The following is a 19,377-nucleotide window of genomic DNA, read 5'->3' as shown; positions in this document are numbered from 1 at the left end:
ATAAACGTTAAAAAAAAAATATCGCATCTACTAACATTCGAACCGGTGTGGCCAAAACAGTGGATATACCATTGTCTTTTATAAATACCCTTGCAGCTATTTCGTTGTGAAGGTTACACCGACGTGTGCTCACCAATATAAACTTTATGAACCTCATAACCCATTGACGATATAAAACTATAATATGAGGAAGCCAATTACTTTTAACTCATTACACTATAAAATATAGGGAATATAAAATATGAGGAAGTCATATAGATCATTTATATATATATTTATTAATGCCTGAACAGCATGACTTTCGCGACCGTAGGTCAGTTTTCGATTGTGCTCTTTATGCGTTTCGCTTATGAATTCGATTTGCTAAAGGTATTTGCTTACATATTCGCTTATGGTCAAGGTATTCGATTAGTCTCCTCGCAATCCGTCGCTGCCTTGTGTACGTAGCTATCTCCAGCTGAAACAAATTGAATTCTAGTATTTGGCTTACCTCTCATGATTTTACAGCAAGTTTTGAGGTAAGGGTCCCTAGGTCCTTCATTTTTTATCTTAAAAACTTGTCCGATGTTTTCAACAGAAATAATTTTAATGGTATACGCTTATACTTTTAAATTCGGCACACTTATTTTTTACCATTCTTTGATATCAAAGAATTAATTAAATCGTTTGCTTTTTTTGTCTAGAGTATTTTTCAAAGATTTTGGTCCAATTTTCAATGCTTAAAATAGATCCACACTGCCCAACAAAATTAACAGAACACGTAGAAAACGTGGTGTAACTCGTGCAGCTTGAGATGAAGCGGAACAAAATTTGGTATGGTGGTGTATCACAGCGTAACGATAAAATGAGGAGACAGCAAGAAACTTTGGACAGTTATAAGAGACATTTTAGGGGTTGTATAAGAATTACCAAAAAGGTCACATTACAGAAGTCAATACAAGGTGCTCAAAAATATGGTCACGTGACATCAGTATGGCGCATGATTCCTTCCAACGGCTAAACAGGCCTGAAAGCGGTGAAACATGCTCGATATAAGGGTGCCAGATCTTGTGGCAACAAATCCCATTCTTCCACCAGCGCAGACCTTAGCTCAACAAGTGACCGAGGAGTTGGCTTTCGGCGCGCAATACAATGCGCAAGGGCGTCCCATACGATCGAACAAGTATATGTTCGATCATATCTTCATTTTCAAGATATTCCTCGACCACTTGAGCTCTATGTACAGTGGCGTTGTCGTGCATGAGGAGAAAATCTGGGACAACGGCACCCCTAAAAAGTCGCACATAGGGTTTGAGGATCTGTTCTCGATACCGCTGCGCAGTTATGGTACCCCTATCAAAAACATGAAGAGGGATTCGGCCGTTGATCATTATTCCGTCCCACACGAGAGCACCTCCCCAACCGTAAGTGTCCCTTTCTCTGATGTTGGAGGGATGGTACCGCATTCCTCGTTGTCTCCAGTTAAACTAACGTCTATTATATTTGTAGGCTCACCATCCCAGTTGTAGGCAAACGGACTCATCAGAGAACAGAACGATACCCCATTTGTCAGAACTCTAAGTCACATATTTATGGCACCAGTTTCGACGAGCTCTACCGTGGTTTGGCGTTAATGGGATACAATCCAATGGCTTCATTGTGTAGAATCCACTTGAATTCAGCCTTCTGAACACAGTCCAGTTGGAAAGATTTTCACCTGTGGCTGCAACAATCTCAAGAGAAAGTCGATGACAGGACTTGTAGGGTTTGTCTTACTGTTGGATAGCGGTCTGTTCTGGTTGATGTAGCCCTCGGGCGACCTTGGCCAGCTCTTCTTGTAATGGTTCCTATCTCTTGAAAATGCTTCCATAGTGCCGAGACGATACTGCGTGACACATTAAGCCAAAACGCCACCTCTGGCTGAGACGATCTGGCTTCAGATCGTCCAATGGACCACCATTTCAAAGAATCATCAAAACGACGATGATTTGCCATCCTGACTACTGGAGGTGTGACTGTCTCCCACTGAGAAAGCGAAAAAAAAAGGTATGACGTGATTTGGTTGCAATCCGTGTTTTTATAGGCATCATTAATTTGCATAATGTGCGGCGCTGTAAGGTGGTGGATCGATTTCTATTGGATACTCGGAATTTACATGCCAGGATGCTTATTAAATGAAATATTCGCCATCGGCGAGACTGTTCACAATAAAATATTTATGAAAGAAACATTTTGTTCTGTTAATTCTGTCGAGCAGTGTAGTTATCCATCATGAAAATGTCACTTATGGCGTTCTCCAGAAGCCTGCATTACTCTTTTGGTCTTCATTATTTAAAACTATTTGTGCGACTGGTTCTGTCGTGCTTGGACTATCATCTCCAGTTTGGTTTCGCATTCAAAAATATAATACCAATAATTTACAATAAATAAAAATAATTTAAAAATGCACTTCACAGATTTTCAGATGGATAAATTCATTGCTGCAAAGATAAACATTAATCTTCTTATCACTGAAAGTTTTAAGATATTCGTTGTATTATGATTATTTTTAAGATGTTTATATAATTTAACGTACTTCTTTTATATAAGATGCTACAGGTCTTGCTCTATGACAGAAGAATTAAATAAAATAAAACAAATTAAGATCTCCTTCGTGAAATAATAAAATCAGTTAGTAAGTTCTGTTCACTATAATTATAAGCAAGTCGTGTAACCACATATTGCTGTGGATGTACAAACAAATGAGGAAAACTCATTGCAGAGCAGATCGTTTCAGGAGAGCCAGTTAATAATTCTTACGATCCTCTACACCAACTATTGACTCTGAAAAATCTTCCATTACTCTCCCTTCTACTCTGTCCTTCTTTTCCATTAATAAGCTTTTTTAAAAGTGGTTGGTTTGGATTGCCAATCATTTTGTAGTGAGGAAATCCGTAATTAAAAGGCTTCATGTTGACGGACACTTCATCAAAGTCCAAACATCTCTTAGTTAAGAAAATTCTTCCGGTGTAATTGGATCTGTGAAATTTAGAAGGTAAATACCGCACTCTTTTTAACCGTTAAGATTAGTCTCGAGCTTTTAAAACCGGAGTGGAGCGCATTTGTCGATGGTAAAGTGTTTAAGATTGATTATTATTAGGTGGACAGAATTTTATTTGCGTACTTACTAGAAAGGCTGTAATTATACGTACTGATATCATTGGCGTAATCAACTTACACCATTTTTAAACGATAAACTGATGGTAAAGAAATAATGAAATTAAAAAATTAACTCCGATTCAAAGGAAATACAAAACATTGGAAAATAGATCTTGCAGTAGATCTTGAAGAGTAGCACAGCAGGTCGTGAAAGTATGTTAACGTACTTATTGTCTTTCTTCAGTGTTACTCAGTACGGTCGAAACTGTCCGGCAGCTGGCATAGCAGGATTCCACTGGACGTGCACTTAATTTACTCACATTTTTCAGTGCGAATGAATTGAGAATTCAGCACACGGCTTCAGAGCGGATCCCAAACGGAATACACAACGATTCAACCAGAAGCGCGTGCCAAGTAATAGTGCCCAACTTGGGTGTGGACGCTACTACCTGTGTATGGCCGATCTTGCATGTATGCCTGACATGTGCAAAGAACAGGAATTGTTGCCAACTGACAATCTCCTTTGGCAAGTTTCCTGCCAGTTGCTGCTTTGTGTTTGGCACTCATCCCTTCTTCTATGATCTGCATGAACCTGGACGAAACATGTTTCAAAGAATTGGAATCCTGCACTGAAGAGGAAAATCCTTCAAGAATAGTAATTATCCACGAATGTATTGGCTCCTGATGATCATCTGATCGAGCTTTACGTGCTGCGTCCTTTACAGATAAGCGACACCTGCTTAAGTTTCTGAAAAATGTCCCGATAGCCATACTCCTACATATGATGGGACGTGCCCACACTTTGATCTATAGGTAAGCAGATGTCACGACCACCGCAGATTCAATTCAGCAACGTTGTATTTAATCTGGGAAAAATAATGTGACTCGCATGTTCATCAGACCTGACCCATTTGGACTTACCTCTCTCAGTGGAGCCACTTTGAGCACTGCAGTAGTTCATGAAAGTGATCACAGTTGATAGGTGAGACTACAGTTAATTCAAATTTTTTTTCAGTTAAGTGACTCGAAATTTTTTTAAACAACCCTTAATATGGTTTCCTTATCCCATTGTATATATAATCGATAACTCGTACGTATATAGCCAAAATACAATTATTAGTGGAAGACACTGGATTCCTGGTTTGTTTGATTCTTAATACTAGGACCGGAGATAGCAGGGAAGACTGAGGTCAATTGTAATGCTTAAAATTTCTCGCCTTCTCTTGTTATTATATCTGATGTCTGACCAATGCGCGATAATGAAGTGAACTATGGGACGAAAGAATTTTGCTCACAATTTCAAATTTTGTGTGCTGTAGATTTAGTATCCCGCAATATGGACTTAATAAAAGTAAAATTTTGTTTTTAGACGCGTTCGCATATACATTGAGTGATCACTGAATTATGACCACCCCTATAAAAACTGAATGCGATCCGTTGACCACGTGAGGTACGAGAGTGCCGAGTTAGTCGACTACGTAAGCATAGATAAGGTGTCAGTGGTTCAGTAGGTAGTAAAATTGCGAGCGTGATGGGTAAAATGAAAGATTTATCGGACTTTGATAAAGGACAGATTATGGGTGCTCGACGAGCTGGTGCCTCGATTTCCCAAACGGCTGAACTGGTTGGGTGTGCGAGAGCCGCCGTAGTTAAAGTGTACAAGGACTGGCGTCAAAATGGTCAAACAACGACCCGACGACAAAACTGCAAAGGTCAGCGAAAGGTTAATGATAGAGGTGAGCGCCGGGTCCAACGACTCGTACGGGTGAACAGGCCCAGCACTGTTGAAGAGTTGACTACCCAATACAACATGGGCCAACCCGGAACAATATGCAGCATGACCATGCGTCGCACGTGTGGGCTATACCAGCAGACGACCCCTACGGCATCCTCACCTAACCAAGGTTCATTGGCGTAAAAGACTCGCTTGGTGCAAAAAGCATGCAAGTTGGACGTTAGAAGACTGGAAAAAGGTGTGCTGGTCGAATGAGTCACGTTATTTACTCCATACCAGGCTCTTGATCCATCATGCATGGTATCAAATCTGCCGGCCGGTGGTGTGGGGCATGTTTCACTGGCAGGAATTTGGACCCCTGGTGCATGTGGAACAACGTATCAATCCTCAACTGCTTGTTGACTGTGTACACTCCGCTATGTTACACTTTTTCCCGAATGGCGATGGTGTCTTCCAAGATGACAATGCGCCGAACCATCGGACACTTATTGTGCAGAAATGATTTGAGGAACACAGTTCTGACTTCCAGCATATCCATTGGCCTCCGAACTCACGCGATATCAATCCCATAGAGCACTTGTGGGACACTATGGAAGGGCATATCAGGCGTCTGGATATACCAATCGCCTCCATACCTGCATTGCTGACCGAATTACACACAGCTTGGTTGGCCATACATCCCGAACGCTTCCGAGATCTTGTTGAATCAATGCCACGTTGGATAGCTGCTGTACTCAGTACAGCAGCTATCCTACGAAGTATTAGGTAGGTGGTCGTAATTCAGTGATCACTCAGTGTATATAATGAAAGCGCCTGTTGCCTTCACGATGTCTGTCCATCTGCATGTTGTTGTTGTTGTTGTAGTTATTTGGTTTTTAGGAGCACTGAGCAACTAAGGCCACATTGCTCCGGGGATATGTGGTGGTCATTCCCTGACCTTTCTGCATCCTCCGTATTTGGTGGTCAGGGGCTCGAACCCCAGTCTAATCAAGAAGTATGTGCTACGCACTGCTGCTCCTGCACGCCTGGCTACGGAGGCGCCCCATCTGCATGTAATAGAGGAACTCCCAGTGGACGGATTTTTATGAAATTTTGTATTTATTAAAAGTATTTTTTTTAGCTCAAATTTCATTGAAATCAGACAAATAGAAATCCGGTAATTATTATTTCTTTTTTCCATACAGTTTGTATAGAAAAAAGGAATTCAAAGATTAAATCTAGTTTTAGTGCAGAATACATTAAAACTTACGCATATTAATGCTTTGAGTATACGGGAGGGGAGGAGAGTAATAAATATAATAGTTTTAATTAAATTGGACCAATAAGTTTGGAGAACATAAAAACTGTAGAGTTTTAAGTGTTCTGTAAAGTAATCTTAGTAATTAATTGATAAGAAGATAACTATATTTACTTTTCACTTCTGTTGATCAGAGAAAAAGAAAAAGAAATTTTAATTAATTTAAGAAAAAATCGAAGGCGCCTGAAATGTAATGCAAATTAGTCAACTTTTTTTCTCGTTATTGCTATACTACAAATAAAGGTCTATTATGTTGCCATTTCATTAAAACAAGTTGAATTTATTCCTATTTTAATACTTATCAATTTTAGTTGGTTTTATCATGTGTATTTTACCAGTAATGGCGTCATGGAAACGGTTGTAGGATTTCAAGTGGAAAATGCAACATTACGGTTAACTATACGTTTGTGTTATAGTCTACTGGTTCTTTTATTAATTTGAGAGAGAACTTTGAAGGACTGGAAAATATCTTGTTTTCATTACCGAGAGAAAGAAGATTCTGCGTTGTCAGAAAACGAATGACTAACTTTGTAAAGCTTCAGGCCATCGGTTAAAATTGTGGGTTGGTATAATCACCATCCTCCCAACACTGGGTGGAAAAGATCTGAATTCGAATCCCGTGAATGAGGCAAGGAATTTTGGGGTCTTTTTCACAAGCGACTGAGTCAGTCTCAGGCGAGGGTTAAATGTTTTTTCTCCCAGAAATCCGGGTTTTTAGTCCAGCAAACAGCAAATCGACCAAAGAACCCATGAAATTTACGTACTTGTTATATACGGCGCAATGTCTCCTAAGTTGCTGATGCGCCTAAAATTCTACAAAGACCGACTGCTGCTCGTTGTTAGCAGACTGGAACATGGACAAAAGCCGAGTAGTATAAACAAAATGGGCTTAAAAGAGAACCTTGTAGAAATCAAAAGGACTTTAATAACAACAGATAAATAACAATTTCCAAGCAGCTACTTAAGCAGATTCGGTAAAGATTAGAGGTAGAAAGTTCACGCAAAGAATATGGGATGAACACAATCAAATGCAGACACCCACTAAAGAAGAAGAAAAAAAAAACTAAAAAGAAAGAAAGGAAATTTCCAAACACTCGCATTTCTAACATGGCTTACTAACAGCAAAATAGCCATGGACTTCCCAATGAAAGCGATGACGCTTTCATCAAAAGATACATCTTAATTATGGTTATCCCAATAACTAGAAAACAAGCATACTAAAAGCTAAAATTTAAATTGCATGTCGATTGAGCAGTCGGCAATATTTTAGCTTTCAGTTTAGATGTAAGACGCCCCGCGACGTCTTTGGAGGTAAGCAAGCCATGACTAGCATGCGAATGTTCTGGAAATTTCAACAGGACCGATGCCTGTTGCAGAAATAGTCACTGCAGTTCCCCTAAACTGTTCACCCCTCCCCTTCTTTAGTAGGTGTCTTGAAGAGGAGACTGAGCCGCTCTGCTTCTCTGGGTGAGCGTGGGCTTCTGCTTGCTGATTTATTTATTTCTGTAAAATGAAAATAAAAAATTTCAATTTTTTTCATTTAAATATTTGCCTGTATGCAGATGGCAGTTGGCACCCCTTTCAGGATTCCTGGTTATACTTTGCAATTATCCTTTCAATGTGATATAATATTGTTTTAATTTTCAAAAATCATTATTTGATTGCACCACGTTTTATTTTCTTAATATAAAATGGTTAGCTGAGCCCTATCTACCATTTTCTTGACCAATGGAGTCATGGATTAACTGTTGTATCATCAATTGCTATTAACAACATCCACCACTGTTTTCAGAAGGTTCTCTTAGTCTCCTGTAGAACGCACCGATAAATTACCGACATGTCAACCTACAAGCATGCGTCTTTTGAATTACTAAGAGCCTAAGATAAAGAAACAAATATTTCCAAGGGGGAAGGAACTACCTGTGTTTGGTTTTGATTATACCTGATACAGTATTTAAGTGTAAAAGACCTTAAGACCGTTGTTCAATACACTATATGCATTTGCACTATGATGACAAATAATTAAATCGTAATATGTCATCTCCATCATCTCTTCTTCTGTGATCGAATACTGTACGTTTGCTCAATTATTAGAAGATTGCGACAGAATTACAGACAGCATTAAACTTCTACCAAAGTATTTATAAAGAGACTCGGTCTATACTGATGCATCAGGTTGATACATCTTCGTGTACCCAAGAACGAAGGACTATTCTTCTGCCTGAAAGTGATGCAAGATGGCCCACGTCTCCTTTATGGCCATAAACCTTGCAAGGAAATTTTCTGGATCTGCTTGAAAACGATACAAATGTTCACCTGACTTTATAGCTCTTGTTCAATTTCGCTGTACTGTCAAGAAATTTGGGACCCATCGTGCTGACACTTTTTTTCAAAGCGGAAACTGCTCTTTTCATGTGGAACACACGTTCAGATGAGGTACCCAGGACGCTGTCAATGTAACGAACGGGTTCTCCTCGATCGCTCATCATGAGATCATGCACACTGTCTGAGTGATGGACATTGCAGGTCTTTCACAGCATGGGTCATCTTCTAGGATTTCCCTCTCTATCTCGTTTAAATTTTACTGCCCACTCCTTAACCATGGAATAGGAAGAGGCATCCTTCCCTAATGTTGCAATCATATGCTCATGAATTGCTTTTGGCGCTAGTCCTTTTCCTCAATTATTGGATGAACTGCACGGTGACTGATTTTTGTCATATTTCCTTATTGTTAACTTCAGGACTTGTAATTAAAAAAAGACTTTATTGAAACTGCATGAAATTTGGTGGGTTACTATTTGAAGTACTATATATTTAGTACAGACTTTTTTAAAACTGTATCGCTACCCTTTTATAGTCTGGCCACGAAAATTTAAAAAGCCTATCTTTGTTGTTTGGTTAAGGAGCTCAGCAATTTTAAACCATATTGCACAATATATAATATGTCTGTACATTTCGTGTGTTCTGTGGTCGATATGCTGGGCGAAAAATCCAAGTTTCTGGGATAAAAAACCACGCTATCTTCGTCTGAGATCAACTAACTCAGCCAAGTTGTGAAAAAGATCCATAAAAAAATTCACGGTGTCATTGAGGGGATTCGAACTGAGCTCTTTCGTACCCTGTGTAGGAAGATGGGTGATTATACCAGCTGTGATACTCACGAGATGAGTCTCCTACTCTCACTAACGTAATAAATTTGGTGAAAACTTAGGATTTTTTTGAATTAACCGGTGCAAAATGTTGTCAATGCTTCATTTCCAGAACCCTTGTTGTTCGCAATCGATGCGGAAGCTGTATATACAAAGCAGGAAACAGAAAGAATAAGCTGATAGAAAATGCAAACAACTCTTTTATTGCAAATAAATCCATATAAAAAATTAAGAATGGAACGTAGTTAAATTATCGTCCGCTACCAAGCACCCTCCACCGGATATTAATAACCATAAAATTTTGTGATACTTGTAAGAGTGTGCGCAGAAACGTGTGCATCATATGTAAAAGTGAGACGTGTGGTGAGAGAGTCCCTATAATATGCAAATATTTAGTATTTATACGTTTAATAAAATATGTAGCCAGTTTGAATTGGGTTGTGGATCTTGGTGTGACGTGGAGACGTGAGCACTTTGCATAAAACCTGAACTAGGAATATTATTTATTTATTCTTGCTAAGGGCAGTAACAAAGAAGAGGAAACATGATCATTGCGTTTAAAAATACATTCTTTAAAGAAAACCTTCTTCTAATGACTTTTAGCATATAAACTTATTGAAACATTCATCAGAAAGTAGAAACACCTACGCAAAATTGGACAACAAAACTTCCTTCTGCAATGATCATTCGATGATTACTTTGTACCAACAAAACTTCACAGACCCAGAAATCCGAAAAAAGGCCTCACTTTGGAACGCGCACTTTAAAATAAATGGGGACGTTTGGCGTTCTGTAATAAAAGGCTTGCTTCCAGGATGATCGAAAAGCAAGCCTCAGTTGCAGCGGGTCACATAATGAACAATTTTCCTCGTTGCATGACAACTGGACTCTATGGGCACACAGACAACTGGAAACCCGCAACAGCTTTCCAAAAATCTAATCTTTTCATCTAATCAGTCCTGGAGTTCCTGGATGGAATTTTAATAGCAAGTTGGTTTCAAACCACTCTCCTGAAGTGTATGGCAAAGAACTTGCGTGGCCTCCAATGATTTAAACTCGTGTAATTTTTTATCTCTAGAGTTATCTCAAAAATGGAGTGTTTCGGAATAATCCACGAACTATTCCTAAGCTGAATAAGGCGGTGAAGATAATTTTTTCTATGTTGGAGGAATCGTTGGAGCATGTTCTTCGCAACATGTCGTGGCATGAATTTCTCAACACTGCGAAATATGGCTCAAAGGTTAATTTCTGTTTCTAAACAATATTTTATGTTCTTCGGATGAATAAAAAATCATCCTGTATTTGTTTTATGCACATCCCATTAACACACGCAGTTAATGTCTATACAATACAGACTAAAAGATGCATCGCCACTTTTAATGTCCTTATACTGTTGGATGACAAAATTACATCCATATTTTGATTTTTACATATTCCACACAAAGCATTATTTCTTTGTTGGAGACCTTAATAAATACACTTACTCTTTAAACTTGTTCAATAACCATTCAATACACATTCTTTACCTTAATTTAGGATCATAAAGAGCATATTTTTCTAAAAATAAAAGAACCCAAATTGTCCGGCATCCTATTATCCAAAGGTTCCTTCCAGTACTGAAAGGGCAAGCGGTATTTATTCGGTATCCTTGGCTGTTATGTATTCTGAAAATGACCGAAGAAGTGATTTCAGAACGTATCCTTCTACCTGATCTGCTTGACAGGAATCAAAAAGGGGTTTTCCAGTAAGATGTTACAAGAAAAGACAAAATTTATTTCAAATTTCTACCTCTTGATTAGTAGATTCCACAATAGATATTGTTATTCGCGTCCTGCGGTTTTCTATAATAATTCGTTGTATGCCTCATGCTTGTGGTGAAAAAGCATAGATACAAGATAGAAGCGGTTTTCTTGTAAGGATGATGCCAAAAGTCAAATAATCTGAATATGGCGTATAAATAAAGCAGTTTTACGACTATTTATTGTTAAATGCCTGCCACATCATTAGTATATACTGTTTCTATTATTCATGCACACATGAAGGTATTTGCAATTAGGTATTATTCAATTATTTTGCCTTTCAAATTCGCAATGGGTTGTCTCAAAAATATGATGTTTATAATTCTCCAGTCCATCCATCATGCTCCATTAGTGTTTGTTGGTGTTATATCCGTTATTTATCCAATAAATGGATTGTCTACTAAAAGTAAAGAAATCAAAGCCCTCATGGGTAGTACAGTTGGCAGGATCGCCGTCCACCTCACACCGGGTTGAAAAGATCTGAGTTCGAGTCCTGTCGACTATGGGAGGATTTAGGAGTGCCCACTACGACTGGGTATTTGGTGAAATTATGTTGTTTAAATTCAACCAAATAACTTTCAGCGAATGGATAATCGACGATGAACATCAAAAGAGTTCTAATTCTAGGATAATATTTCTCCCGAATACAGTATATATAATAAAATGTATACAAATACTTTTTACATTTGTGAGAAAATGTAAAAATTCATGCGCAACCATTTGATTTCAATTGACCGTTGTCAATCTAGAATAGGGCAGACTGGGGGTCAGTAACATATTTTGCTTTATTGCTATAACGAAACTATTTTTAATGAAATAATGGAGAGATTTACGGACAAGAAAGGGTTCTCTTGTGATTGTAGATGTACTTTTAAAGCAACTGTAACATTTGTTTTACCTGCATTTTGTAAATATTTTCTAAAAACATATTTTTACAATTATTTTCGCGTAGGGGCGTAATCCCAATGAAGGACGATTTTACCAAATAGAAGACCTTCATTCTTCAGAGGATTATGCAACAAAACAACCGTGTCAGCATAATTCTTCTACTCGTGTAAAGCTACTCTGACAGGTGCAAATCTTACTTCATTTTTTAAGAAATGCACATTCCCTTGTTCTAATCATTAGATCGACTACTGTCTTCAAGTGGTTGTTATATTCTGCTGCTAAACACGCTGGCATAATTGCTACTTCAAACATCAACGGACATCAATTGTCATTTGAAATGATGCATTGCTCAATGTTCGTGGATTGATTTTGGAACAATATAAGGAGGTCCTGCGGAAGGACAAATAGCTCTGCAAAATGCTCAGGTCTGGTGGTCGAGTATAGACTTGAAGAATGCTTACGAAATGCTATTTGTGCAATGAAGACCGAACTAAGAATGAAGTTAGAAGAAAGATGCATTGAGGTCGCTGGTACTGAGGCTCCTTTTCATGGTTCCTGGACCGGGATCGTTGGTCTTAGCACCGAAAATCCTCAGTATACCATGTCATTTATTGACATTTTGGACAATTATTATGTGATATCTACTCTCTGAAATTCTGTGGAATTAGGCCTTTGTGCCAGATCAACAAGGCTATGTTTCTGGATTCCTTATTAAACCGATGTTGCTATGGAATCATGTATCCTCCGTGACAGTATAGCGAATTCGCCACTTGTTACTCTTTGGTGAGGTCTGGATTCAATTCCCACATATGACCGGCGGGACCTGGAAAGTCCGTTTCAATTGTGGCTGTAGTTGCCGATCTTAGCTCACACAAGATGTAATTCTGCGCGTGAGCACATACTTCTAAAGACATTATATTCTATAGTCTAAGTCGCTGATACGTCTAAAACTATACAACAACAAATGGGATCACGTGCACTTCTAGTTCTGCTATTTCTCCCCCTTCTTATTCTAAATATTTTGATAGTAGCAAAGACAAACCAATTAGTAACGAATGCGCTTTCCACAACCATTCAATTGAGCTTTTATTAACTCAGCATCATAGCACCAAGGAAATCTGTTCTTCACCAGAGAAGTGTGAAGAGTCCAGTGGCTACATTGCACCCGTAAAAACACATCCGCTTTCTTAAATAAGATAAAACGTCAGTCTTGGAAGGAACACATTGCAAAATAAAACATTAATGACCCGACTAAACTGCTCGTATGAGGCAATACCAGCGGAGGTGGATCAGAAGACAGGTATAAAGTTCTTAAACCCGATGAGATTCTTAAACCGTTTCTAAAGACATTTTTGGAGCAAACCTATTTATTCTAAGGAACAAGCGCATACCAGAGTTCACCCTATCATGTATTTTGTGACCTTGCGTAACTTTTAAGTAACACGACAAACATGCAGTCAAAATATACTTAAGCAAAGGAAGGGTTTTTGGCAAGGGTGCAAAGGTCCCCTCTTCAAAATTCCATCGAACTGGAAAAGTTTCTTTTCTTTTTGCCAGAATCTGCAACACAGAGAGGGCGAAATAATCAGGTCATCGTGCTTGAAGATTAATATATTTTTGTATTTTGTTATCATGAATCTGGAATTTAACTACACTGCTCGAAAACATTATCAGAAGAAAATGCTTTTCATGAATATTTTATTGTGAACAGTGTTGCCGAAGGCGAATATTTGATATAATAGGCATCCTGGCATGCGAATTCCAATTATCCAATAGAAAACGATCTACCACCTTACACAGCCGCACATTATGCCAATTATTCATGCCAATAAAAACACAGTTTGCAATCCCATCACTTCATTCCCGTTTTTTTGGCTTGCTCAGTGGGATAGCCACATCTACAGTACTCAGGATGACAAATCGCCGTTTACATGACGGCTTTAGATGAGATGGGGGGGGGGGGAGTGGACGACTTGAAGCCGGGCAGTCGCAGGCAGAGGTGGCACGTTGGCTTAATGTGTCACGTAGTGTCGTCGAAGCATTTCCAGGAGACAGGAACCATTACAAGAGGAGCTGGCCAAGGTCACTCGAGGGCTATGTCAACCAGAACAGACCACTATCTGGCTCTAACAGCAAGACGGCACCCTATGAGTCCTGTTATCGACTGTCTTCTTGAGGCTGCTGCGGACACAGATGAGAACATTTCCAGTCGGAATGTGTTAAGAAGGCTGAATTCAAGTGAGCTCTACGCAGGGAAGCCAGTGTTTTGTATTTCATTAACCCCCAAACCACCGCAGAGCCGTCGAAACTGGTGCCATGAACGGAGCCTGAAAAATGGGATACAGTTCTGTTCTCTGATGAGTCCCATTTTAGCCTACAAACGGATTCTAGAGATTATTTCATCTGGAGACAACGAGAAATGCGGTACCATTCCTCCAACATCAGAGAAAAGGACACTTACAGTGGAGGCGGTGTCCTCGTGTGAGGCGGAATAATGATCAACGGCCGCATCCCTCTTCATGTTTTTGATAGGGGTACCGTAACTGCTCAGAGACACCGAGAACAGGTCCTCGAACCCTATGTTCGACTTTTTTAGGGGTGCGATTGGCCCGGATTTTCTTTCATGCATGACAATGCCACTACACAAAGAGCTCAAGAGTGGTGGAGGAATATCTTGAAAACGAAGATATCCAACGACTGTCGATCACTGGACTTAAATCTGATCGAACGTGTGTGGGACGTTGCTTTGGGTGTTGCCTTGCACGCCGACAGCCAGCTCCTCTGTGACTTTGTGAGCTAAGATACGCACTGGTGAAAGAATGGGATTTGTTGGCACAGAATCTTATAGACACCGTTATTATCGAGCATAGTTCACTGCTGTCAGGCCTGTTTAACCGTTAGAAGAGATCATATGCCATACTAATGTCATGTGATCATATTTTTGAGCAACTTGTATCGACTTCTGTAATGTGTCCTTTTTTGGTAATTCTTGTACAACCCCTAAAATGTCCCTTATAGCTGTCCGAAGTTTTTCGCCGTCTCCTCATTTCATCGTTATTCTACAGTATACCATACCAATTTTTTTGTAAGGCTTCAACGCAAGCTGCTCTGGTTACACCACATTTTCTACGTGTTCTGTTAATTTTGTCGAGATGTGTAGAACGCGGACAGTTGGTTTTTGGCACCCCCACCACTTATCTAACATGCTACTCGTTATAGGCTGAATAGTAAGGTTTATTATTCACCTGAAACGTACGTATACACACTACATATCGCGCATTTTATCTTTCCTGATAATCGGACCGTGTGGTCAATAAGACAAAGGAGTATATATCACGCTGACAGTCTTAAGCTGTGGATCGATATTCATTTCAAAGATATGGAGTTGCAGAATCATATCGAGTTAAACTAACAAATTGGAGGTATGTCGAATTACACGAACCCTTTTGGCCTACATGCCAATAAAGGCCATCACGTGACGTATTTAATAAAAATACTAAAACCTTAACAGCTTCTTTTGTAAATAAGTTGTCTGCAAAGTGCTGCTAAATGGAATTGGGTTTCTCTCTTTGGATCAAATCGTTTAGACATGGCCGTGTATCTAGAAATTATTAAAGAGAGGTTTTAACATAATTTAAGGAGACTGAATATTCGAAGGACTATAAACGGTAAAAAGTTAATAAGAAATCCTTCATTATGGGTTCAAATAAAGGAAGCAGTCAAATCACTAAGATTCCATTGAGATAATTTAGCTTGTAATTCCTCCTCCTAAATACGTCAATGTAACTGTGCATTATTTATTCTGCTCAGTCAGGTTAACTAAGAGAGAGAGATCGAGCATTGAAATAGATTTTATTCGTGGGAAGAGTCCAAAATTGTTACAGATGACATTAGATTTTCCACCATGGTATGCCGCTTAATTCGGCCATCAACTGTCTACCAATTGTCGAAATTAGCGAGTATTGGCGTATTGATTAATAAGTATTCGCGTTTTTTTCAGATTTTTTTTATCCTGAAAAAATTTAAGACTTAAACACTAAGATTGATTTTCGCAAGAGTTAATTATCGATGGAGTTTCAATAAATCATCGACCCCAAAATATGGAAAGACCCAAGACTTTCTTGTAAGAACCATATGTATCGGGCGCTCATGGGTTTTATGCAAACTACTAATAGATAACGGAAATAAATGAAGAATTTGTCCATCTGGACTGCGATATGGAAGTGTACACACAGAGGCAAAAAAAGGCTACCTTTGTAAAACTCGTTCATTTGCTCAATAGAATAGAATATGAATGCGCCTGTTGTTCCTTGGTGCTCACTGAGATGGAGAGTATCAATTATTACGTCATTCTGTTTTCTTTCAGGCTACTTTCGGTAAGTGTGATGCGCTTTTTATGTTACTAACTGTACTGCCCTCTACAAGTAAAGTTTTATTTCTGCTGAAGACCATTTAAAGTGGTATTTTGAGACCTTCTGTTTCAGATGTTTGTGGCATTCTTTCTCCGACCCCTGCGCCCTTGCCGTCGCGGTATTATAACTTAGAGGTCATGTAACTGGCTTCATTAACAATTTTTTCTGTTGATTTAATACTGAACACAAAAAAAAGCTCTCAAAGTCAGTCGGTAACCAATTTTTTTTTCTGTTTTCAAGGGCCAGGTCGCAGGGGCTGATGGGAGGTCTGCTGCCACTTCACTTCACCAGCCGTGGACTCGAAGGAGCGAGGGGAACCAGCTAAGGCATCCTCTCTTCCCCTCTAATCTTCTCAGGCCCGACACCGTGTAAGCGGAGACAACTCGACGTTATGTCTTTGTGATTTTTCCGTAGGAGCATCGCCACGGAACAACGGACGCTAAAACCCCAACTCTTCTCTTCCCCCCACTTCCGACTCGTCGCCGAACGAACGACAGCAACGGCAATGAGCCTTGAAAGCCGATTGTGACGACCGTTAAACAGGATGCCCGTTATTCCCATCGTGAACCTGGACACGTCGCAAATATGGCGTCGCATCAACGACAAGCTGGAGGAGCCGAAAAGTCAGCGGAAGCTGATTCTGGTGATCGTGTGCGTGGCCCTGCTGCTGGACAACATGCTGTACATGGTCATCGTGCCCATCATCCCCGACTACCTGCGCTATATCGGTGCTTGGAAGACCCACATGGAAGACGGAGGTCAGGTGCCCTACAACACCTCCGTTGGAAATAACACCGCGGCGAACGTATCGTTCTGGAAGCGGCTACCCCCGCACGTGGTTTACGAGGGTGAGGAGTCGGCGGTAGGGTTGCTGTTCGCCTCGAAAGCCATCATCCAGCTCATGATCAACCCTTTCTCAGGTGCTGTCATCGATAGGATCGGCTACGACATTCCGATGATGATCGGTCTCACGATCATGTTCTTCTCGACGGCGATGTTTGCCTGCGGTCAGAGCTACGGGGTGCTGTTCTTCGCTCGGAGTCTGCAGGGCGTCGGTTCGGCGTTTGCGGATACGGGCGGGCTAGCTATGATCGCCGATCGCTTTACGGAGGAGTCCGAAAGGAGTAAGGCTATAGGGATAGCACAGGCGTTCATCTCGTTCGGCAGCCTCGTGGCACCCCCTTTCGGTGGTCTTCTGTACGAGTTCGCGGGAAAGGAAGTCCCCTTCATCATCTTGTCGCTGGTATCGCTGCTGGACGGCATCTTTCTGTTATTCGTGATGAGGCCGGTGAAGCAGGCGATGAAGGAGGCGGGAGTTGAGAGGCCAAATGCCACTCCGATCTGGCGTTTGTTCATTGACCCTTACATAGCGGTGTGTGCCGGGACGTTGGTGATGGCGAATGTGTCACTGGCGTTCCTGGAGCCGACCATCTCCCTCTGGATGAAGAACACGATGGACGTGGACGAGTGGCAGATGGGACTTATTTGGCTGCCAGCTTTCTTTCCTCACGTGATCGGCGTGTACACGACTGTCCGCCTGTGCAAGACGTATCCTCACTACCAGTGGCTCATTGCCGCAACCGGATTGGCACTCGAAGGGTTAAGCAGCTTCTTCGTCCCGTTCGCCCGTTCCTTCTGGTTCCTGATCCTGCCTCTGTCCGGAATCTGTTTCGGCATCGCCCAGGTAGACACTTCGCTGCTCCCCATGCTCGGATATCTGGTGGACGTCCGTTACGTGTCCGTGTACGGGTCGATCTACGCCATCGCCGACATCTCTTACTCTCTCGCTTACGCCATTGGTCCCATCATAGCGGGCGGGATAGTGGAGTCGATTGGGTTCCTGGCACTGAACATCCTCATCGCCTTGACCAACCTCGCTTACGTCCCTGTCTTGTACTTTCTCCGAAATATTTACGACTACAAGCCGTTCGAGAACGAGGCGAACGTCCTCATGGATGATCCTCCACCGAAGCAGTATCAGACGTACGTAATGCAAGACGGGGTGGCGACGAGCATCGAAATGCAGCAGACGAACTACACGACGGCGGAAGGGGCCCAACAGCAAACGACCTTCATCGAGAACCCGCAGACCCAGCAGACTTCCCCCAGCAACCCCAAAGATGGGAAATTTCACGAAACCAATCCTTTTCGCGCGCAGACGCCCGGAGTACCGCAACAGCAACAGCAGCAGCAGCAGCCGCAACGACCACCCCAGCAAAATCCCGCTCCTCTTCCTCCCCCCGCAATATCAGTACCGGCTCCCTCATCGGGTAAAGGTCAGAGGACTGTGACGCGGAAACATATCCGAGGAAAAGGTTACAAGTCATCCGATATGGAGCGAATCATCACCAGTTCAGAAGACGAAATGGAGTAACCTGGCGGCTACTTAGGGACTTTCTCAGAGGGGAGAAGAAAGAGTTCCCCGCCATGCAATAATATTGTAGATGTGTATAAAAATGGGTGTTTCTTTATTTGTAGCTGAGGACAATCTGTGTTTAGAGTCGGTGCATTTATGCGCAGACAGTGTTTGTGGATGAGTACGTAACTGTAAAATACCTCTTGTATATTGGCAACGGCATCGTGGATGGCTTCGAAGCACGAAGGACATGTCGTTCGCTCAAAATAACCGTACGCTTGTTATTTGGAAAATGGCGGATGAACCTGAACTAATCAAAAAATAATAATAAAAAATAAAAAAGTGTTTTTGATGCGAACTGCACACTGAAGAAAAATGTGAAGGATGGATTTTTTTTAGTTTTGTTTTGTTTTGTTTTATTTTCTGCCCTTCGGATAAAACACCACGCCGAAGATGCGTGACGTAATCTCTCGTGCAATAATACATCTCTATTTGTGGTGCGTAGAAGACCTGTTATTGGTGTCTTTACGGAATTCAATACATATCAATGTACATGTTGTACATTAATGATCTCTACCCGAGCAGGCTGATTTTAGAACCAACCTCACCGCTGGACTCTCGTGC

At 40.9% G+C, this 19,377-nt stretch overlaps 1 protein-coding gene across 3 annotated transcripts in view; it reads left to right on the top strand.

The window, feature by feature from the left end:
* VAChT (Vesicular acetylcholine transporter) overlaps positions 1-19,111 on the top strand; it is a 46,190-nt gene extending 27,079 nt beyond the window's left edge. For all 3 annotated transcript variants that reach the window (XM_090389633.1, XM_090389635.1, XM_090389634.1), the window contains exon 2: positions 16,638-19,111. In XM_090389633.1, the coding sequence (XP_090245759.1) occupies positions 16,942-18,771 (1,830 nt within the window). In that variant the 5' untranslated portion in view covers positions 16,638-16,941 and the 3' untranslated portion in view covers positions 18,772-19,111. The remainder of the gene's footprint in view (positions 1-16,637) is intronic.
* The last annotated feature ends 266 nt before the right edge of the window (positions 19,112-19,377 follow it).

This window comes from Mastigoproctus giganteus, chromosome 2 (genome assembly GCF_048544385.1).
Source record: "Mastigoproctus giganteus isolate SK-2022 chromosome 2, ASM4854438v1, whole genome shotgun sequence".
Classification (NCBI taxonomy): Eukaryota; Metazoa; Arthropoda; class Arachnida; order Uropygi; family Thelyphonidae; genus Mastigoproctus; species Mastigoproctus giganteus.
The sequence above is the reverse complement of the archived record's forward strand: the minus strand, read 5'-3'. Positions and strand labels throughout refer to the sequence as shown.